At 39.7% G+C, this 24465-nt stretch overlaps 1 protein-coding gene across 1 annotated transcript; it reads left to right on the top strand.

The window, feature by feature from the left end:
- The first annotated feature begins 8019 nt into the window (after nt 1-8019).
- Nucleotides 8020-8955, top strand: LOC114107521 (olfactory receptor 7G2-like). The gene has a single exon (XM_027954935.1). The coding sequence runs from the start codon at nt 8020-8022 to the stop codon at nt 8953-8955; it is 936 nt and encodes a 311-aa protein (XP_027810736.1).
- The last annotated feature ends 15510 nt before the right edge of the window (nt 8956-24465 follow it).

The raw sequence follows: 24465 nt of genomic DNA, 5'->3' as shown, positions 1-24465 counted from the left end.
TTTAAATTTCTGAATTTGTTAGAAGAATTATATTCTCTATATTGTCACTTGCAATTATAAAGGAAATAGGTAATTGCTATTTTTTTAAATACATTGCTTTTATTTTTAAAATACATTACAGCGGAATGCATCCCAATTCTTATTACACATATAGAACAATTTTTCATATCTCTGTATATAAAGTATGTTCACACCAATTCATGTCTTCATACATGTACTTTGGATAACAATGACCATCACAATCCATCATCATTGCTAACTTCCTGCCCCCTCCCTTCCCCTCTCACCCCTCTGCCCTATCTAGAGTTCATTTATTCCTCCCATGTTCCCCCTCCCTACCCCACTATGAGTCAGTCACCTTATATCAGAGAAAACATTTGCCATTTGTTTTTTGGGGATTGGCTGACTTCACTTAGCATTACCTTCTCCAATGCCATCCATTGATCTGCAAATGCCATGATTTTATTCTCTTTTATTGCTGAGTAATATTTCATTGTGTATATATGCCACATTTTTAAAATCCAGTCATCTACTGAAGGGCATCTAGGTTGGTTCCACAGTTTAGCTATTATGAATTGTGGTGCTAAAAACATTGTTGTGGCTGTGTCCCTGTAGTATGCTGTTTTTAAGTTCTTTGGGTATAGACTGAGGCAAGGGATAGCTGGGTCAAATGGTGGTTCCATTCCCAGATTTACAAGGAATCTCCATACTGCTTTCCATATTGGCTGCACCAATTTGCAGTCCCACCAGCAATGTATGAGTGTGCCTTTCCCCCAGATCCTCGCCAACACTTATTATTGTTTGTCTTCATAATAGCTGCCATTCTGACTGGAGTGAGATAGTATCTTAGAGTAGTTTTGATTTGTATTTCCCTAATTGCTAGAGATGATGAACATTTTTTCATATATTTGTTGATTGATTGGATATCCTCTTCTGAGAAGTGTCTGTTCAGGTCCTTGGCCCATTTATTGATTGGGTTATTTGTGGGGGTTTTTTGGTGTTTCCTTTTTGAGTTCTTTATATACTCTAGAGATTAGTGCTCTATCTGATGTGTGAGGAGTAAAAATTTGCTCCCAAGATGTAGGCTCTCTGTTCACCTCACAGATTGTTTCTTTTGCTGAGAAGAAACTTTTTAGTTTGAGCCCATTACATTTATTGATTCTTGGTTTTAATTTTTGCACTATAGGAGTCTTATTAAGGAAGTTGGGGTCTAATCCCACATGATGAAGATTAGGACCAAATTTTTCTTCTATTAGACGCAGAGTCTCTGGTTTAATTCCTAGGTCCCTGGTCCATTTTGAGTTGAGTTTTGTGCATGGTGAGAGATAGGGGAGGTTTAATTTCATTTTGTTGCATATGGATTTCCACTTTTCCCAGCACCATTTGTTGAAGAGGCCATCTTTTCTCTAGTGCATGTTTTTGGCACCTTTGTCTAATATAAGGTAATTGTAATTTTGTGAGTTAGTCTCTGTGTCCTCTATTCTGTACCGTTGATCTACCAGTCTGTTTTGGTGCCAATACCATGCTGGTTTTGTTACTGTAGCTCTGTAATATAATTTAATGTCTGGGATAGTGATGCCACCTGCTTTACTCTTCCTGCTAAGGATTGCTTAGCTATTCTGGGTCTCTTATTTTTACAGATGAATTTCATGATTGCTTTTTCTATTTCTATGAGAAATGCCATTGAGGTTTTGATCAGAATTGCATTAAATCTGTATAATGTTTTTGGTAGTATGGTCATTTTGATAATATTAATTCTGCTTATCCAAGAGCAAGGTAGATCTTTCCATCTTCTAAGGTCTTCTTTGATTTCTTTCTTTAGCATGTTGTAGTTTTCATTGCAGAGGTCTTTCACTTCTTTTGTTAAGTTTATTCCCAAGTATTTTTTTGAGACTATTGTAAATGAGGTAGTTTTCCTCATTTCCTCTCAGAGGATTTGTCATGATATACAGAATGCCTTAGATTTGTGGGTGTTGATTTTATAACCTGCTACTTTGCTGAATTCATTTACTAGTTCTAGAAGTTTTCTGGTGGAGCTTTTTGGGTCTTCTAGGTATAGAATCATATTGTCATCAAATACTGCTAATTTAAGTTCTTCTTTTCCTATACATATCTCTTTAATTTCTTTCATCTGTCTAATTGCTCTGGCCAGTGTTTCAAGATGTTAAATAGAAGTGGTGAGAGAGGGTATCCCTGTCTTGTTCCAGTTTTTAGAGGGAATGCCTTCAATTTTTCTCCATTTAGAATGATGTTGGCCTGGGGATTAGCATAGATAGCCTTTACAATGTTGAGGTATGGTCCTCTTATCCTTAGTTTTTCTAGTGTTTTGAAGGGGTGCTGTATTTTGTTAAATGCTTTTTCTGCATCTATTGAGATGATCATATAACTCTTATATTTGAGTCTATTGATGTGATAAATTATGTTTATTGATTTCCTTATGTTGAACCAACCTTGCATCCTTGGGATGAATCCCACTTGATCATGGTGCATGATCTTTTTGATATGTTTTGTATTCAATTTGCCAGAATTTTATTGAGAATTTTTCCATCTATGTTCATTAGAGATATTGGTCTGAAGTTTTCTTTCTTTGATGTGTCTTTGTCTTCTTTGGGGATCAGGGTGATAATGGTCTCATAGAACGAGTTTGGAAGTGCTGCCTGTTTTTCTATTTCCTGAATAAATTGAAGAGTATTGGTATTAGTTCTTCTTTAAAGGTCTTGTAGAACTCGGCTGTGTATCCATTGAGTCCTGGGCATTTCTTGGTTGGTAGGTTTCTGATGGCGTCTTCTATTTCATCACTTGATATTGGTCTGTTTAAATTGTGTATATCTTCCTGATTCAATCTGGACAGTTGTATGACTTAAGAAATTTGTTGATGCCTTCAATATCTTCTATTTTATTGGAGTGTAAGTTTTCAAAATAATTTCTAATTATCCTTTGTATTTCTGTAGTATCTGTTTTGATATTACCTTTTTCATCACGTATGCTGATAATTTGAGTTCTCTCTCTCTTACTCTTTGTTAGGGTAGCTAAGAGTCTGTCAATTTTATTTTATTTTTTTCAATGAACCAACTTTTTGTTTTGTCAATTTTTTCAATTGTTTCTTTTGTTTCAATTTCATTGATTTCTGCTCTAATTTTAATTATTTCTTGCCTTTTACTGCTTTTGCTATTGATTTATTCTTCTAAGGCTTTGAGACTTAGTGTGAGGTCATTTATTTTTGACTTTTTCTTCTTTTAAGGAACGAACTCCATTCAATGAACTTTCCTTTTATAACTGCTTTTACTTTCATAGTGTCCCAGAGATTTTGATATGTTGTTTCTATGTTCTCATTTACCTCTAAGAATTTTTTAATCTCCTCCTTGATGTCTTCTGTAACCCATTGTTCATTTAGTAACATATTGTTTAGTCTCCAGGTGATGGAGAAATTTTTATTTTTTATTTTGTCATTGATTTACAATTTCATTCCATTATGATCTGATAAAATGCATGGTAGTATCTCTACTTGTTTGTATTTGCTAAGAGTTACTTTGTGGCATAGTTTGTGGTCTATTTTAGAGAAGGATCCATGTGCTGCTGAAGAAAGTGTTTCCGCTTGATGCAGGTTGAAATATTCTATAAATGTCAGTTAAGTCTAAGTTATTGATTGTGTTATTGAGTTCTATAATTTCTTTATGCAACTTTTGTTTGGAAGATCTGTCCAGTGGTGAGAGAGGTGTGTTAAAGTCACCCAAGATTATTGTGTTGTGTTCAATTTGGCTCTTGAACTTGAGAAGAATTCGTTTGATGAACATAGCTGCACCATTGTTTGGGGCATATATGTTTATGATTGTTATGTCTTGTTGGTGTATGGTTCCCTTGAGCAGTATGTAGTGTCCTTCTTTATCCCTTTTGATTAACTTTGGCTTGAAGTCTCCTTTATTTGATATGAGGATGGAAACCCCTGCTTGCTTCTGCAGTCCATGTGAGTGGTATGATTTTTCCCAACCTTTCACCTTCAGTCTGTGGATGTCTCTTTCTATCAGATGAGTCTCCTTAGGCAGCATATTGTTGGGTCTTTTTAAAAAGTCCAATCTGCTAGCCTATGTCTTTTGACTGGTGAGTTTAATCCATTAACATTTAGGGTTACTATTGAGACATGGTTTGTATTTCCAGCCATGTTTGTTTATTTTTGTTATTTAACTTGACTTGATTTTCTTCTTTGATAGAAGTTTTTCCTTTAGGGTACTACCTCCTTCTGCTGATTTTCTTTGGTGTTTTTCATTTCCTCTTCATGGAATATTTTTCCAAGGATGTTTTGTAGTGTCTCTTTTCTCACTATAAATTCTTTTAACTTTTGTTTATCATGGAAGGTTTTTATTTAATCTTCAAATCTAAAGCTTAATTTTGCTGGATACAAGATTTTGGTTGGCACCATTATCTTTCAGAGCTTGATATGTGTTGTTCCAGGATCTTCTAGCTTTCAGGGTCTGTGTTAAAAAATCTGCCGTTATTCTAATTGATTTTCCCCTATCTGTAATCTGATTCCTTTCTGTTGTGGTTTTTAAAATTCTCTCCTTATTCTATATGTTTGGCATTTTCATTATAATGTGCTTTGCTGTGGGTCTGTTGTGATTTTGTACATTTGGCGCTCTGCAGTCTTCTTGAATTTGAATTTCCAATTCATTCTTCATGTTTGGAAAGTTTTCTCACATTATTTCATTGAATAGATTGTTCATTCCTTTGATTTGGACCTCTATGTCTTCCTCTATACCAAGAACTCTTAAATTTGGTCTTTTATGCTATCCCATATTTCTTGAATGTTCTGCTCATGGTTTCTTACCTTTATCACTGTGTGGTCATTCTTTACCCTATAGGTTTATAGTGCTCTTGTAGGGTTCCAAGACCTCTCCTTTGTGGGGAAGGACAATTGGAACATATATATTTATGTTAACAGATCACAATATCAACAATATACCACCTATGAACAATTTGTTGTTATTAAGACGTTTTCAATTTAGTCTTAATGTACAGAAATGTTGGATTCAATCATTATTTAAAATATAATCAGTATTTTTGTAAAAAGGTTTACAATTTCTGAGAGTGGACAATGAACTGGGGGTGGGGCATAGGACGATGTGCTGAGGAGGTAGGATGTGATGATATAGAGTTAATACATCTTAGGAAGTGTGGGAGGGAAATCTAGTGTAGAGGGTTAGTAGCAAGAGAACAGACTGGAAGTAATTTAGGGTAGGCACGTATGTAGGACGACAGTAGAGCACATAAAACAAACACATATGTATTTAGAAAAATACAGGATGTTAAAACAGTAAAAAGGGGAAAGAAAAATGAAAGAAGAAAAAGGAAAAGGAAAAAAATGACATATACAACACCTCTATATTATACTATTCAGATGACTCAGTCCTCAAAGCCGTGTTTCATGCAAAGTTCTTGGCTTCACATATGTTGGGGTGTGAGGGCCCGAGGACAGAGGGGGAGAAGCCAGGATTGTAGCTAGCTTTAGAGCTCCATGTCTGTCCTGCTTCTCTTCTCCTCCAGTAGGTGGCATCCTCTTCTGTAAGTCTCTGCCCTCGGGATGGTGGAGGTAACCAGGTGGGAAGCCTGGTCCTGGTGCAGGGCACCTGGGACAAGGAGTGTCACCTTCAGCCCTGCAGGGAGACTGCACCTCACGGGTCTCTTTCTGGTACTGCCGATATAACTTGAGTGCCCATTCCTATCTCCCTCTCTACCTGGAGGTTTCCCAGCTCCTGGTCTCTCTGATGGGCTCCAGACTTTAGCCCCATCTCCCTCTCCCCTGGCAGTTCCCAATTGAGGAACCTCTCACCCCATGGCTCCCGTGGGTGGCTCCTTGGTCGCACTGCACACCTGTGTTGGGCAGCTATTGTATTGGGTCACCACCGCTGGGGAGGGGGGAAGGTTGGAAGCCTGGTACCTGGCCACTGGAGATCTGATCTGGGAACTGCCCCCAGCTAATATGGCGAGAATGTGGAGCCAAGATGGCGGCTGCCTGCTTTCAGTGCCAGGGTGTCTGGGGAGGTGGGGGGAGCCTGGGGAGGTGGGGGAGCCTGGGGAGGTGGGGGGAGCCTGGGGAGGTGCGGGGGAGACTGATGAGGTGGGGCAGCCGGGGATGGCATTGTGCTGTGGGTAGGGAGCAGCTGAGTGACCTGCGTGGGAGCGGAGAGAGGTCTTGGCCATCTGCAGATGTGGTAATAGGTGATTCTGCTATGGCACTCATGGAGCCTTGCATGCGCTAGAACTTCGGGCTTTGGGTCCTGCTTGAATGCCAGGCATCCTAGTTAAACTCTGAGGCCCAGAGCCCTGCTCAGGGTCACAGTGTTGGTGATTTCTGCGGAGTGGACAGGGGTCCTCTACCACTCTCAGAGATGCAGTATTCGACAAGGTGAGATCTGGATCATGGAGCCATACAGAATGCTGCCTCCCTCTGTCCCGCCATCTTGAGAAAATAGCGTGACTTCAATTCTCTAACCACAATTTCTTAGCTGGGGTCCAGTGACACAGAGCCTGTAGCAGGGGTTATAGTGACAGCATCTTTCTTCATGGTGTGGTCTCAGAGAATAACAAGTTGAGATGTCAGTCAGGGCAGGGATAATATTCAAACAAAGCAGAGAGAAAGGAAAAATGGAGAGTTCAATCAACAGGTGCAAAGGTATTGTTTGATAGGAAGAATCACTTCTTGTGTATTATGGCACAGCCAGGCAAATATAATTAACAGCAATTTATTATTTGTTGAGATAGAAAAATGTATAAATACCATTCTAAATGAGGAGTAACAGTCCTGCCTCTAATTTCTGCATTCAGCAGTTACCAGAGAGGATTGACTAGGTCTTCTATGCAAAATTGTAAAGAATGAAAATTCTGAATATATAGCACATATACAATGAATTTTAGGATGCAGAAACATGAATATTTGCATTTTTATAGCATGATTGCTATATATTTATGTTTCTATTACTTATGTGAACATGTAGAATGTACACACTTGAATTGGAATCATCCTTTGTGATGTTATGGCATGATATCACAAAAAAGAGATGCTTTTGTGTAAAGATGAAGTGGAAGTTGGGAATTCATTGGAAAAGTGCCATGTAAAATGTGTGCCAGTCCATCTAACAGCTATGAGAAGCAACAATGGAAAGAAGGGGATGTTGTGTGCTGGGTCTCAGGGGTCAGGAAACAAGCCACCCTCAATTCCCCATCTGTGAGGACGTATGGAGTTTGTCTTGAAGGATGTTCTCTCCTGGGATCAGAATGAGAGTATGACTGCTGTCTAATGAGCAGCTTTGAATTTGAGCCTCAGGGACACAGAGATTGCAGAAGTCAGGCTAGGGCCACCTCACTCGACAGCCCTGCATCACTCAGGACACAACACTTGGGCCTCTTTCCAGAGATGATTCCTCTTGAACAGGAGCCTCTTGACTCAGTTAGCCTCTGTGCATTTCCTGAGGACAGACCATCAGTCTTCTATATCCAGGTGAGAGGCTGAAGTCTTTCCTTTCGAAGTCAACCAGGTAGCAGAGTCCTTTAGCAAATGCTTTGGACTTGAGGGCAAGAATGACATTCAAATTTCATCTTGGGAAACAGGAAGGGGAAATAAAAAACAAGGGAGAGAGAAAAGAGTCCCCTATGCATCTTGTGTCAACTGTGTGTCATCCTCTTGCCACATTCTCATAGATATGTGCACGAAGTGCTGTTTCTGCTGGTCTGAAATTCAGCACAGTGATGATGATGGTTACGGAATATTCTGAAATTTGCTGAATTCTTGTAGGGATATTGGAGAGGGGGTTTTATGGTGTTCTAGTTGCTAGGGCTGCCATAATCCAGTACCATAGACTAAGCGGCACAACATAAAATTATTTTCTCTAAGTTCTGAAGTCTAGAAGTCCAAAGTTCAAGGTGTCTGCAGGTGTAGTTTGCTAACACATTACCAAGTTTTGCTGCTGCCATCTATACATTTTATTACCTTTATACCCTATTTTTGTCTTCAGATTTTTCAAAAACATGGCAACTACAAACCACACAGCTGTTTCAGAATTCCTTCTCCTGGGACTGACAGATGACCCAGCACTGCAGCCCCTCATCTTCAGCCTGTTTCTGTCCATGTACCTGGTCACCATCCTGGGGAACCTGCTCATCATCCTGGCTGTCAGCAATGACTCCCACCTCCACACCCCCATGTACTTCTTCCTCTCCAACCTGTCCTTCAATGACATTTGCTTGATCACCAGCACAATCCCCAAGATGCTGGTGAACATCCTGAGACAGGATCAGAGCATCACCTATGCAGGCTGCCTCTCCCAGATCTGCTTTGTCTTGATTTTTGGTGGTTTAGAAAATTGCCTGCTTGCAGTGATGGCCTATGATCGCTATGTAGCCATTTGTCACCCCCTGACATACACTGTCATCATGAATCCCCACCTCCGTGTCCTGCTGGTTCTACTCTCCCTGCTCATTAGTGTTGTGCACGCCCTCCTCCACACTCTGATGGTGCTGTGGCTGTCCTTCTGCTCAGATGTGGAGATCCCCCACTTCTTCTGTGAACTTGCTCAGGTCATCAAGGTGGCCTGCTCTGATACCCTCATCAATAATGTCCTGGTATATCTGGTGGCTGGTCTATTTACTGGTGTTCCTCTCTGCGGGATCATTTTCTCTTATGTTAACATTGTGTCCTCTGTCTTGAGAATGCCCTCATCAGAAGGAAAGCAGAAAGCCTTTTCCACCTGTGGGTCTCACCTGTCTGTTGTCTCCTTGTTCTATGGGACAGGTTTTGGGGTGTACATTAGCTCTGAGGTGACTGACTCTCCCAGGAAGACTGCAGTGGCTTCAGTGATGTACTCTGTGGTCACTCAGATGCTGAACCCCTTTATCTACAGCCTGAGGAACAGGGACATGAAGGAAGCCCTGAGGAAGCTCATAGGAAGGACAGCTTCTCTATGACATGTTGTCAGTTTCTTTTGACTTGTGTTTCTAGAATACATAAAAAGAAAAGAAAACAAACAAACAAACAACAACATCAACAACAACAACAACAAAAAACAGTATTCTGGGAGAACCAGAAGCCTAATCCTTTTGTCCCTACATTTTTCTAAATGACTATATCATGTAATGACCAGGTACATTGAACTTGGATTGAATCTTGATATTGCTTCATGCTAAGTCTGTTAGGAGACATGACTCCAAGTCTCTTAACACAGTTCCTTTTCTGAGGTCTGCAGCAGCAGTGTCTGATTTTAAAAAGTGTTTTGTGGTGCAGTAAATTGAAGAGGCAGACAGAGCAGTGATAGTATTTTTAAACCAAGCTCTAGTCAAGGCTTGCTAACTGTTCCTGTGCTTGGGGTCATATGAATTGCTGCCTGAAGTTAATCCTAATATTCATAGCCTATCAGTCAATTTCTGAGACATGTTATTGATAGTCCATATCATTCAAGGCAATGATAGCACCTACCATATTAAGGTCATTATCTATAAGTTTTCATAATTTAATGATATAAGTGGGTTGAGATGATTACTTGATTTATGAACCTGATCCAGTTCATTTGATTGCTTTATCAAGATTCCTTTAATCCTCAGAATAAGATTACCTAACAGTCACACTCAGACATCGAGCCACATGAGAACCCCAGTGCCTTTTCCTGCTCATACTGATACTTAACGTCTCCCTGGGTCATCCAGGCTACACTTCTGCAGTGGACTGGATGGTGGCCTTCAGCACGGGAGCAGTCCTGTACCGCTGAAAGGTAGTTATATAAGAAAATGGGCCAATGCTACTTGTTTGGAGAGGGGATTTGCAGAGGAGGAGTATTTCCTGGATTGTCTCTGTGAGCCAAAAATGTGACCATGTTTCCTTTTAAGGTAGACAAAAGAGTAGAAGACACTGAGACAAAAAGGAGGCAGGTTAATCATGGACACTGATTTTGGATTGGTGTGGCTGGGATTTGATTGATGGCCAGTACTTGATCATGTTTTAATCTACAAAACTGACTTTTTCATAGGACACGAATGCATTCATTTTATGACCCCTGGAGCTATCCCTATACAATTTATTACATAAAAGTACTTCTTTATGACCTCAATAAATTCAGACTTGATGAATGGATTGCATGTCTTCCTGTTACCCTCATCACTGTCCTTCAGAACCAATCATGTCCACCAGTTAGTCATTTATTATCAATGCTCCACAGTGCTCACTGTGCCTGGGGACATTAAGAGTAAGCAGAATTCCTGAGGTTGGTGAATTTGGGTGTCTATTTCTTTGCTATTGTGAATAAAGCTGATTGAATATTCTCCATGGCTTATGAAGGAAATCAAAGGTAGCTTTTCACTTGGGGTGGAATTGTCAGCTGTAATAGGGCAGTTCATCATGTTTTAGTATTTCCAAAGAGTTTTCCTAAAGGGTTGAACCAGTTACCTTCCCATTAGATATTCCTGGCATTTCACATCATCCTCAAAACATTTTCATTTACTCTGATAATCTAGTGTGTGTAAAATACTGTTGAATTAAATATTTATCTTATTGTGCTTTGAGAGTAATTTTACATTTTATGTGCCACTTATTTTCTCTTGTGTGGTACAGGCATCATGATATTTCCATGTGCTTGCTTTTCTAATTTAAATGTTTTTATTGGTGCATTATAGTGCTACACAAATAGTGGGGTTCATTTTGGCATAATCATGCATGCGTGGAATAATTGGCTCCATTTCAGTCCATAGTATTTTTTCTTACCCTTCCCTCCTTCCTCTCCCTGTCCCCTTCCTCTTCTCCACTGATCTTCAATCTTATTTTTAAAAATTAATTTATATTTTAATGCATTTGGGATGGTGCATTAAAATATAATACATTGCTATTTAAATACATTGCTATTTAATTTTTAGTACTGAGTCTCCTTTTCATGGGTGTATGGTATTTGAGATGCACACAAGTGGTGAGTTTCAACAGGTTTAATTTGTCAATATTGTCCCTCCTGGTTTGTGCCTCTTTGGTCCTGATTTTGAAACCCTTGCTTGCCTCAGTACAGGATTTAAATTCTTGTTTTTCCAGTTGAGACTGAAACCACCTGAAATTTATTATTACCTTATGTGAAATAAAGATGGAAATTCATTTTTATTCCTTTGCATCTTTCATTAAGCAGTTCAACCATTCATTGTAATGCCAGTTAACCAATAAAGCAACTGTATACTTATGAACTGACATCTGTCCAGACTCTCTTTTCTGAATTATAGGATTGTCATATTTTCCTCTGTGCTATATTCCCAGGCCTCAATGACAGCAACACCTCAGGTATTTTTAGTTACAATCACAAAGGTATATCGTATCACAGATTAGTGGCTTTTATCACATGAAAAAGAGACTTAATACTAAAAATTAATAGCAATGTATACCAATCCAAATGTTTTATTCTAAAAAATTTTTAGTTACAATCACAAAGATACATGGTATCACAGATTAGTGGCTTTCCTGATGATTTGAAATTTTTTGCAAAAATATTTATAACAAGGACTTGTAATTTATGATATGTGTGCTCATAGGTGTATATACATATGTACAAATACATATATATAGTATGAATTTATATATATAAAATTTATATACATATGAAATTCACTATGCTGAGTGTTTAGAATTGGCAGTAGAATTCTAAACAAGTTGGTTTAACATTTAGTACAGTTTGAGTAAAGAGAATATATTGTGTTATTGCATATTATAAAGCTGCTCTTTATAATATGCAATAACACACTCAAGTTTCATGGAACCATGCTCAGAATCCCCTAAATGCTTACCTTTTATGGTACATTGATGATATTTTATGAATTTGTCATATGTATACATATCCATCTATCCACCTGATATTTTGAGATGAAATGTGACAATACTGTGTGTAAGGATAGTTGTGACTCTAAAGACACCTAGGAAAGAGGATAGAATCCAGTGGAGCTGGAAGGAATGTCCGTGTGTGGAAAGACTTGTGATGGGCAAGAGCAGAGGAGGTGGAGGGAAGAGGGTGACACTGTCTGGCAGGTCAGGATGGGGGATCAGCCAATACCAAGCTGGGAAAGGTCAGGAATTCCCCAGATTAATGCCTCCTTTCCTCAACCAGTTATGCCACTAGTGTTATGTGAGATCATGGGTAAAATGGGGCACACAGGCATACCTAACTCATATTTTCAGGTTCGAAATAACTTTTATTACAGTATTTTAATTCTTCTATGTTATTGTTAACATCTTAGCATGTCTAATTTATAAATTAAATTTTATCATAGGTATGCATGTCTAGGAAACAAAATATATGTTTGTTTTAAATTATTATTATTATTTTTTTGCAGAGATATCTGCAGTGCCATTGCCACTGGGTGTCTTGAAGTGCATTTACCCTGCATGATAGGGGACTAGTATATCTGTCATGTGAATTGAAAAGATGATCTCTACTAGGACAGTTTCCAGCAAGTGACTATGTAGGCTGACTCCTGAGCTTTGCCTTCCCTTTTCCCCACACAGACGTTCAAAGAGGAGGCTGGGTGTCCACTGCTGGCCCATGTGTAGGCGGAGCCCTCCCTCTGCAGCTGGCATAGTAGGGGGTGCCATCCCCCTTCCTATATTTGAAATTGCCAAGGAAAATGGCATCTTTTGTGTAGATTGCTTGAACTGTTTCCACTGGTCCCTGCTCGCACTGTGTTTTCACCTGTGTGCTCCTGAATGGCTGTCCTGGGCTGGATAAATCTCTTCTGTGAAATGACACAGCTCAGTGGGAAGAATCAGCCCCACATATGCATGGTCTGTTGTTGATCCCTGATGCAAAAAAGAAAGAAAAAAGACCACTGACTCCAATTTTAAATCAAATTAAAGCATGGTTGTATTTGTGTACACATAGAGAGCTGATCAGCGGCTCTCTACTAAGACGGGCTAGAGACCAGCAACCCCAGCTCTCCAGCAGTGAGGTTTTATGGCACAAAACATTGAAAAGGGGGGTGTCTTGAGAACTTACACATGACAGGATTTCGATAAGCATAATACAAAGACAGATGGTAGGTTAATGATCTATATAGCTTACCATTTCAAGGTAGGGAATAAATTTAGATCCCAACATCAGAATTCATGAGTCACCACTGAGGTTTCAGATAGGGTTGTTATCTAGTCAGGGGGAGCCAGAATTTATGAGGCACCACTAAGGTTTTGGAGAGGGTTATTATCTGGTCAGGGAAAGCCAGGCATGGGTGAGTTCAAGGCACAGGCAGGAATTCCAAACAAGTTTAGAAATCACAGTAATTTATAGTAAAACAGAAATTAACTTTTCATGACTTTGTGATGAGATGGATCCCAATCTTAAGATGAAATTAGGCTGTGTTCATCACAGTATGGTCCCTCATGTCTCTTAGGAACACGGATGCCAGAGAAACCTTGTGGAGAATATTGAGCAAAATAAAATTCTTCAGGTGATTGATTTAAGGCAGTTTCCCAGAGGGCATCAAATAAGCATGTAAATTACTCATTTAAAAATTGTAAATGTGTGCTTATGAGGAAAACCATTTTCTGTGGAGAAATGTTCCCATTGTTGGAGGAGATATGTGGTGTAAAAAAGAAAACAGCCAAAGAGAAGACAGAAGTCTGATGAATTTCCAACAAATAGAAAACAGTTCCCATAGTCATGTCTCCAGGTGCATTGTTGAAACCAATGAAATTCTCACAGAAGAATCCGAGAGGTTTTCTTTGATGCAGGAGGTGTTCGTCTATCACTAGGAAAAGCATTCAGCACCATGATTAGTGGACAGCTCCCACCTCCACTGGTGCCCACAGAGCAAATGCAGGGGTGAGTCACCTATGGACTTTGTTCACACTGCAGTTTCATTAATCTCACCTAAAACTGTTGAGTCTGAATCTTTGGGGCAATGTCTGAAGTAGTGATTCATAAGCATTTTGTGTGATTTTTGAGGCTGTCTCAAGTCTGGGAAGATAGGTAACAGCATTTCAAGAAGAGAAAAGAATGCATTTCTGATATACAATATGCCTCAAATGTACCTAATCAAATAACATATGTTTAATGTATAAACTTATCTGTAGTCTTTAAATTGTAATACCTTAATGAGAACATACCTACAGACCACTGGTTTAAGAATAAACATAGAATATTCTTGCAGCATCCTCTAGCTGTTAGCATCTCTATCAAATTTTATATTGATCATTTTTTTATATTCTTTAATTAGTTTGAATCCTTTGATACTGTGTGTTGCTGATCATGTTTGTCCAACAACTCTGTCATTTTATAGGATTCAACCACATGTTTTTATCACCCTGTTGGGGAATGCACGGATTCATTTTCTTTTAATGCTGTGTAAAACACATAATATGTGGTGAAAATTAACTTGTCATCCTTTCTGATGTTGATGCTAGTGGTCTGTTCTTGTGTGAATGTTTTCTTTATTTTTGTTTTTGCTGCTTGGTATCATACACAGGGTCTTGTGTGTATTGAGCTTCATCAGAATGGCAAGCTCAGTTTTCTGCCATTGTGAGCAAAGGTGTTTGAATGATCTTGTGCATGTTCCCTGGTAGAAACGAGTGAGTGTTTTCTATCTGGATGGAATTATTTGGTACACGGGAGCATCCATTATTTTGGGGCAGTTTCAAAGCATTTTCTAAGTGGTTGAATAAATTTATAGGCTTTAAGAAATATCTTTTATTTCAAATAATTAGCATTTTGACTGCCTTACAATGTGGTGCATGTAAGATATTAGTTAAATTTTTGTTTTTCTTATGAGTTTGAGCAACTTCTCATGTAATAGAGGATTTACTTTTCCTCTGTAAAATATCTACCTGTGTTATTTCTGCTCAATTGCCTGTTATTCTTAGTAGTTCATTAGAGTTCTTTATTTTATTTGGATTAATTTTTTCATTATGTTATAGTTAAAGCTTCGTCCCGGGGTTTCATAAACTGACTTCCAGACCACTCACGTATAATCAAATCAAGCCTTTACTGAAGCACACTGGTGGCGACTGACCAGAACATAAAGCTGTTCCCCTGATCAGCCCCGAACAATTACAAGGGCGCTCCTTATAAGCCTGAAAACCGCAAAAGGGATGTTTGGGGGTCTAACCAATGCAAGCAAGCCAGGTTACAGAAGCAGGAGAGTGCAGTCAGACATGGGCTGGAATGGTGACGTCTTGACCAATGATAAGCTGCATAAATGATCACGGTCTCTTAGGGTTATAATGCAGCTGAAGACTTCCTGTCCCCCTGATGTCACTGCTGTGTCACATTGTAGTGCAATGAATTCCTCACGTTCTCGTGGTGATGCTGCTGTCAACAAATCCACGCTGCTGTCAGTTGAATAAAAGTTGTGCACCACAGAGAAGCATGTACTCTGTGATGCTTGATCATGGTGGTAATTGGATATGTTACTGGTTTAGGTAATTATTATAATCTACTTTTTAATCAGTGCATATTAAGAATACAGAATAAGGGGTTTCACTGAAGCATAGCTGATTGTGCCTAGGACATCTTTTGTGCATTTCCAACCCATGTACTCCTCCCTCTGATTCCTTTCCTCTTCTGCCATAGTGTCCCTTCTACTTTTATGCCATATTTGTGTGTATGTGTGTGTGTGTGTGTGTGTGTTCTACATATGAGAGAAAAATGAAATACTTGACTTTCGGGGTCAGACTCACTTCGTATCATTATTTTAGAGTGTACTATTTCTGCTTACAAAAATCATTTACTCTAAGACCATGTACTCTATTGTGCTGGCAGGAGCCTTGTCGACCTGAGCTTACTGCATCTCTTGATTGCATACTTTCCTCTTGGGCTTGATTTTATCTCCCATTGTTTGTCCATCATGGCCATGGGAGCGACAGGCTAGGCCATGTGGCCTTGTGCGTATAGGCCATGTCATCTGGTCTTGCACAAATGCACCCCATGATGTTCACACAATGAAATTATTGAATGATGCATTTTTCAGAATGTGTCCCCATCATTAAGGGGCACTTGACTACATTTGGGTAGATTTGAAAGACTCCCCACTATCATAGAGGATGCCCCCAGGAGCAATCAGACAAGAATCTCGACTCTTTTCCAGTGTTTGCTACAATGCTCATTTCTCCTGAGGAAGAGTTCAGAGACAGGGTGGTCCAGGGAGAAACCTAGCGGGTAACATCTCACTCCCCTGCTGACTTCTTCCTCACAGTGTCCCTGAGGCCTGAAGGTCATCAATGGCTACATCAGTGCAGGACCAAGTTGCACACAACAAGAAACAGGACTCACTGCCTCTCTCTGCTCTTCATGAAGCACAGATGATCTTTACAAGTTGTCATCCTAAAATCTTTTTTTGTAGTTTCATCATTCCCCTGGTCCTTCTTTCATTGGTGCATATGAATTGCACAGAACAACGGGTTGCACTGTGGCATATTTGTGCAAGTGTCTAACAAACTTAAGAACATGCAATATTTGTGCAGATCTCTTCAGTACAGTGTGGTAATTCAATATATTACACAACATATAGGGACCATATCAGGGTAATTAAAATGTTATCTTCTTAATCATTAGTCAATTCTGTGTCGTGGGAATGTCTGAACTCCTCTCTTGGCCTATATGTATTTTGAAATATGTACTACTTGTTCTAGACTATGGTTATTTTACTGTATTTTATTACAGATTATTAGAACTTAATCCTCCGATCCAACTGTTTTTTGGTATCCATGATACAACCTCCCTACTTCCCCTCCTTCCTACCCTTCTTGGCCTCTGTGACCACTAGCATACTTTGTGCTTCCATCAGACCAACTCGGTTAACTTCTGCAACACATGAGTGACAATATGTGCGATTTGTCTTTCTATACCTGGCTTATTTCACTTAACATGCTGGACTTCATTATTTCTCTGGCTGAGAATATTCCATTTTATACAGAGGTCACAATTTCTGTTTCCATTAATCTGTCAGTGGACACCTTTTTAAAAAATATTTTGTTTTAGTTGTAGTTGGACGCAATACCTTTATTTTATTTTTATGTGATGCTGAGGATTGAACCCAGTGCCTCACGCATGCTGGGCAAACGCTCTACCACTGAGCCACAACCCCAGCTCCTGTGGACACCTTTTTTGAGTCTGTACCTTAGCTATTGTAAATAGTGTGGTAAAAACAAGGAAATGCAGGTATCTCTTTGATATTATGATTTTATTTCCAATATATACATATACTACTGTATATATCTCTTTATATTTTTATGCACATGTATGTACATATGTACACATATGATATTATATATCATATAACATTCATAATAAAAATACAATTATAGGTTACATATCATTATATGTATATATAATTAAAATGAACTAGGTATGGGTATACATGTATATATAATTAAAATGAGCTAGGTTAATGGGTCATATGTAGATTATATATTAATATACATAACATTGTAGCTTATTTAAATTTTATATTATAACTGGTAGAATACACATAGTATTAAAATAATTTAAATATATGTAAATTTAAATTTAAAATAATATTCTCATTCACCCCAGAAATGGATAGGAAAAGTCATTCCTCTTGAAATGTTTCTTGTGACATTTCTGAGATGTTTTTTGGGTTGGAACTGTAACTTACTAGTAGAGTATTTGCTTAGCATATGTGAGGCCTTGGGTTCAATCCCCAGCATTGCATAAATAAATAATGAAAATTAAAATATCTTATTTCCATTCATGTGTATACCAGATTGAATAGAATCCCTTACCCTTTGTCCCCAAATTATGTTTGCCCCGGCCCTCAGAAGCTGACCTTTTGGGAAACAGAATCTTTGTGGATATTTTATTTTTTCTTTTGGATTAATAATAATTTCTGCACTGATTACTGAATTCTTTTCATGGAGTGCCACGTGGTAATCAATACACTGTCTGAAGCCTCTATCCTGATTAAAATCTTTATATTGGTTCTAGTATAAAGGGGAAATGCCAATTTCCTCTCCTGGTGCTAGCACACATCATGGGCACTGCTCCTCTCCACCACGTCTTGACATCTGGGAAGTCAGAAGGGAAGACCCAGAGCAGCCCAGCAACCCTGGCCAGGAGAGCCACGGTGCAGGCACCTCAACAGCCAACCGCAAGGTGTGCGACAAGGCAGTGATGATGATGCCAGCTTGGTCCTTGTGTAGAAATAAACACGAAGACCAGTGAGAGAGCAGAAGACAAGGAGTGAGACCGCATGGCTACAGCATCTGATCTTTGACAAAGGGGACCAAAGAAGGCACTGGAGGAAAGACAGAATCTTAAACAAATGGCACTGGGAGAACTGGATATCCATACGTAGAAGAGCAAAACTAGGTCTCCTCTCTATCCCTTTGTGAAAATCAATTGAAAGTAGATCAAAGAACTAAGTATAAGACCTGAAACTTTGAAACTGCTAGAAGAAAACATAGAGGAAATGCTTCCAGATATTGGCAGGCAATGACTTCCTGAGTAGGACTGGATAGCCCAGGCAACAACAGCAAGAATGGACGATGAGGCTGCATCAGGTTAAAAAGCTCGACTTGTTTTGATCAAACTCTGTTATAAGCTCGTGCCAACAGGCAATTATGAAACCAAAACTGAATAATAGTTAATATGCACCTGTAAAAAGAAAATGTGGTTTATATACACAATGGAGTTGTACATTACGCTTAAAGAGCAATGAAATCATGCCATTGGGTGGAAAATGGATGGAACTGTAGTTCATCATGTTAAGCAAAATAATCCAAACTCAAAAAGGCTGGGATCACGTGTTTTCTCTCAAACATGGCAACCACAAAAAAGACGATATGAAAATAGTAGGGAGATTATTAGAGATGAGAAAGGGGGTTTGGGGAGGGGAAGGAGGGAAAGGTGAGGTAGAGATGATTAAAATAGGTTATGTTTACGTATGAACATGCCACAATGAAATCCAACATTCTGTAAATTCCATATAATTCCTGTGTACTAATAAAAGCAGAAAAGTAAAAAAGGAAGATTCCCAACATGGTTCCAAGATGATTCTCTTTCATTTGTCTCTGTTTGGAGGGAAACGTGTCCAGCCATGTACGTACTCTGTCAAGACCCAACACCTCTACCTTGTGTAGAACACCTTTACTCCTTCTTAGCCAGGTCCCCGGCTCCGGAAAAAATCCCATCTCTTTTTTGCATGATTCATTTTCCTATTTGACGACTGCACTTACAGTACCATCTGCTGTCCACAAATTTCTCTTGAAATCAAACCTCAAATCCTCTCCAGACCCCTCATGCTGCTCTGCTCCAGTCTGATCCTCTTGTCCCTTTGTCACAAAATTCTCCCAAGGTCTCTATACTGATGCTCGGTATTTCTCTCCTCCTATGTTTTTGTGGGTTCAATCCAGTGAGGCTTTGTCCTGATTTCTCATCTGGCAGGTTTGCAGCTCCCTCATCTGTCACCAGTCAAGTCTCTACTTCTGAGTGCACTTCACTGACTTCTGGTGCTTGATGAGGTAGAGAATGTCCCAGGCCCATCCATCAAGCCAGGAGTGAGCCAGGCTACTTTCTTCCTTGGAGGCTCCAAGTCCACAGTCATGCGTCTAGGCAGCAATCAACTCTCAATTTCACCATATTTCTCAAATAAGGAAGTCCTTTCTATGCCCTTGGGGACTAGTTTAAGTCATGTAGTACTCATTGCCTGCAAAGAGGAAGGAGATGAATCTGTGGAGTCCCTTGGCTCCTGCCTATCCCCTCCATCACGTTGGAGTTATACTTCAGTGTCTGCAAAATTCTTGTCTTTACATCTTCTCTTTCTGGTGCCTGGAATAGTTGACCTTATTCTGTAAGGCAGTGGGTGTCTTTGTATATTTTATCTCTTACACATATTTTTGTCAAGTGAGTATAAGCTTAAGAAGGACACCACAATACCATATGGCATAAAAATGCCATAATTTTAAAATAATATATCTTATAAATCCATAAGAAGATAACATGTTGTGAAATAAATTGACCAAAATGTGAAAACAAGCCCTCAAATGTGAAAGATTTTAAAATGTAAATTCACACAAAGCACCATCGGCACCTATTAAATGTTGGCTGAAACCTGACCATGCTCTTGGTGACTTTGTCATTGAAGCAACACCTTAATTGAAAATGCAGAACCACAGTCTCAACTCACAATTCCCCAGTGGGAGGAAAATTACACTGAAGTATTGTGATGGAATTGGAAAAGGTATTCATAAAACTCTAGGGAGTAATCGCCCTATCTCTAATGTCTGCACTCGGGTTTCATCAGAGCAAATAGATGAAAATCTTCCATAAGAAACAATGACAATGAAATTTATAGGTCAGCAAATACTCAGTGACTTTTAAATAGAGACACCTCGTTTGTATTTTTACAATACCTTAGCTATTATTTTTATTTATTATTTCTAATTACACAGGACATGGTTTCATTTTATTTCTATTTCTGCAGCTCTGAGTAAAGACACATTTTTGATGATGTGCAGAGAATGTTTGTAATGTCTGCATGTCACTTTCTGGTAGCAAAAGCAGGGTCTGTGTGTCAGGAACCATTTTAGACTATAATTGTACTCAGGAGACATTGATCTAAAAATCTAAACAGAAATTTTAAAATAGTTTGCAATTACCGTGAAGGCAGTTAACATCATGTTGGCTACGTGCCCAGCCCAAATCTACTTTGTAGTGCAAATGATGAAATAGATTGTACATATTCCATTACACACACTTACACAATAGTTCAAAATGACGGAGTCTTTGGAAAAGTTGTATTTTATATCAGTCAGATAATTTGAACATTCTCTCTGCTGTTGAAATCACAAGAGTGATATCAGAAGTTCAATATTGGATACCGCAGATGACAACTGTTATTTTTTCCTCAGGGAACAAGTCATTGAAACTTTTCTTGAACCATTACCAATATGTAGAGAAGTGAGTCTACCTTATCAAGTCCGCTAATATAAATATTAAGCTACAGATTTTCATTTTTCACCCCTATAGTGGAAAAAAAAGGGTGAAAAGATCATAAAATACATAGCCCAGCATCATCAGCATCACATGGGAACATGTTAGACAATCACCTGACTTATACCTTGGCTTTCAGAGTTGTGAGGGAATAAATTTCTGTTAAGTCTCCCAGTCTCTGGTTCTTGGTTGTGGCAGGACTAGCGACTCATACTCACAAACCACTTCCCCAATATCTCTACCAGTATCAAAATAGATTTCAGAATATTTTGTAAGTGCCATCATGTTTGGGAAGAATCAGATTTCTGTGCTGCAGCAAATGGGACCAGTCAATGGCAGCTGTGCTGCTAATTGGGGCCACGGATGTATATTTTTCCTTTTTATAAGGAGAAGTGTCTTTCCGCATGCTACATGAGCCACTTTTTTTCCCCTTTCGGAAATTACGTAATTGAAATATTTCTACTGAGGTGTCTATTGTTTGCCAATGTATCAAAATTCTTTAACTAAGTTGATCCTTGGAGTTGCCAATTTGTCACTTAGGGCTCAGGCCTGTTTTGCATCAGCTGTGCACCATTTGGTGGATGTACACAGTGCTCAGTTAGAATGAATAGCGAGGCTCTATTTTCCCTGATGATTTGCCTCAATGATTCTTGATGGTGAAAGAATTACTTACACCGATTTGAAAAATTTTGAGCATTGCCTTTTAAACCACAAAACCTCTTAGAGTTTCTTTTTGCCTTTGAAGCGGCAGAACTTCACTTTTCTCTCTTCTTTCCAATTCAGCAGTATGTCAAGTGTCCGCTTATGTGGTGGTGTTTTTCTAGCCTGCCTTGCTGGTACAGGAGAGTTGTTGCATCTTTCCTGGTACCAATGGCTCACACATTCACTGTAACATACCAGCCCCTAAAATCAACCTGTTTGTGGTAATAAAACTAAGATTTTTTTGTTACAACTTCAAAGCAGCTAGTACCTCAGGATAACAGCTTTTCTGTTAATTTGCAATTTTCTACAACAATGTTGATGAGAGACACCCTCAATTCACATCTGTGAGCCCGTACTGTTTACAAATACATGCACTGAAGCAAAGACCCTGAGATGGGGTAAGGTTGGTACAGGAATTCTACAAAAAATAATGAAGCATGCTTACCTGGCATGCTAGGTCCTCATTGGTTACACATAGCACTTTCAAATTGTTCAATATCCTAGAAAACACGTAATCATATTTATGGAGCCGGTCCTATAATTGCCCCTTTGTATTTGTGCATTTGGGGGGAAATTACCGTCTCTATAATAGCACTTGCATTTATGCAGGAAATTGGTAGACAAAGTTGATATAACAAAGCTTGTGTTTCTATCACAAATGTTTAGTTTCACCTCAAGCTGGCTTGTTTGTTTGTCGTGATGGGTTTTCTTTAGAAATGCTTAGAAAGAGATGTGTGACTCCACTACAGAGGAGAGGTGTGTCCATGCCTGAGTGCGCTGGAGTAAGGTGAGAGCCGAAAAGGGGAGGGAAGAGCTGGCTCCTCAGGTGTCTCAGGGTGAGAAAGGAGAAAGGGATCTGTGGAACTCTGGCCCTTTCCACAGCAGCCACCGATGATCACGGCTCACCACGCTCCCCGCTGAGTGTGCATCAGGAAAGTCTCGGGTTCCTAGCCCCAGGGGCCTTTGCTCCCCGTTCCTTTAGGGAGAAGGATTTCATTGTTAAGTGGAAACTGTTCAGGATGCCTCAACAGCTAAGAGCCGTCACGCCTAAGGCCTCAACACCACGCGCTCTGCTCTTGACCTTGGGTCCTGCTTTGACACTGCTGCTGGCGAGGCGCCACTTGGGTGCACAGAGAACGGAAGGTCTTGAGAACCGAGAAGGTCACTGTGGCTGTTTGTGGGTGGGAGTTTTCAGGAGTCACGTGCTATTTGGGAACTCATCAGAAGTCACCTCACATTGGGGTAGATGTTCCTCTTGGGAGTCTGATATCTTGACTTCAAAGAATACGAATTTCTCTTCAAAAAATGGCTCTGTGGCTGGGTCTGTCGCTCAGTGTTAGAGTGCGGGCCTCCCCTGTGGAAGGCCTGGTATTATCCCCAGAACTGCAAAAGTAAAACCCTGCCTGACATCTCCTCTCGCCCTGGCCACAGCATCAATGTCTTCTCCCCTATTCAAGACTCCTCCAAGTGACCCCTGCACTCACTCCCCACAGCTGTTCTCCTCTCAGGTTTCCCAAGGTCAATCCAATGACAGCTTTAGCGTGATTTCTCCTGTGGCAGGTTCTCAGTTGGTCTCACCCAATAACTTCTCCACCCCTACATGGAGTCCCCTGCCTCTGCTCAGTGGTGGGCAGACTGCCAGAAATCCACAGACAGTCAGTAGCAAGCTCAGTGAGGTTCTTCCTTGGAGGCTTTTCTGAAACTTCCAGGTGCTCCACTCCACAGCCATGGGTGCAGGAAAAGCTCACGTTCACCACGTTGCTCAGGTATGGAGACGGCCTCTGCTCTGGCACACTACTGTCCTCCTGGGACACTGTGTCCTCAATACCATCAAAGATGAATCCACAGAATTCCTTGGCTTCTGCTCACTTACCTTAGTATATTTGATTCTTTTTTTTTTTTGTCTCTTGAAAGCTTTATCTTGCTTTTACATACTGCTATTTGGGGGGTTGTCAGTATAAACATTGACCCTTTTGAAATAACTCCACTGATATCTTTTATATACTATTCCCATTTTTTTAAAGTGGATGAGGTTAACATGGTGAAGAACGTCTTCATATAGTCATCCATTTAAATAATACATCTTGCAAATTGTAAATTGTTATGTAAATACTTAATACAGTCTAAGTTTCATTCAATGTGAAAATATTGAAGCCTTTATATATAGAATGTTTTAAAAAGAAAACTAACACGGAGCTCCACCTCCACCTGTAAAATGATGAAATCCCGTCCAGTGTGCTGAATATCTGGGCACAGCTCATGGTCCTGCCTTGTGTTAGTTTTTGTGATTGTTTCTGTATTAAAAGCAATAAGCCATAATTGTACCTCAAAGTTGTGTAATGTGAAGGAACAGAAACTGAAATTATTTGGATGGGATTGAAAATGACATTAATGAAATGGTGAGCAGGGAGTAACAGCTAATTCTGTATTTTTGGCCATCAGCAGTGATGAAAGAGAATATATTAGAAGCTTCTTAGAAAATTTTAAGAAACAAAAATTATAGTCCAGCAAAGAGATGTCTGAGCTGGGGGAACACCCTGGGTGTTTGCAGTGGTGCAAAGTTACAGTTGGGTATTCGTCCCCTAAAGGCCCCTGTGTTAAGGCTTGGTCTTCGTGATGTGGCACTACAGGGAGGCGTTGGGGCCTTTTAGCTGTGGGACATAGCAGAAGGAAGTCGGGTCCCTGGGCACTGCCCTTGAAGAGGATGTTGGGACTCCAGCCCCTCTTCTTGCCCTCTTTTCACATCCTGGCTGCCATGAGTGGACAGGACTCCTCCGCCCTGCTCTCCTCTATGATGTCCTGTGCTGTCACTGGCTGA

Source organism: Marmota flaviventris, chromosome 1 (genome assembly GCF_047511675.1).
Source record: "Marmota flaviventris isolate mMarFla1 chromosome 1, mMarFla1.hap1, whole genome shotgun sequence".
In the NCBI taxonomy this organism is placed as follows: domain Eukaryota; kingdom Metazoa; phylum Chordata; class Mammalia; order Rodentia; family Sciuridae; genus Marmota; species Marmota flaviventris.
This window is presented reverse-complemented; position numbering and strand designations above follow the sequence as displayed.

Coding starts and splice junctions, on each gene's coding strand:
- LOC114107521 (XM_027954935.1), top strand. CDS start 8,020: ATGGCAACTACAAACCACACAGCTGTTTCAGAATTCCTTCTCCTGGGA.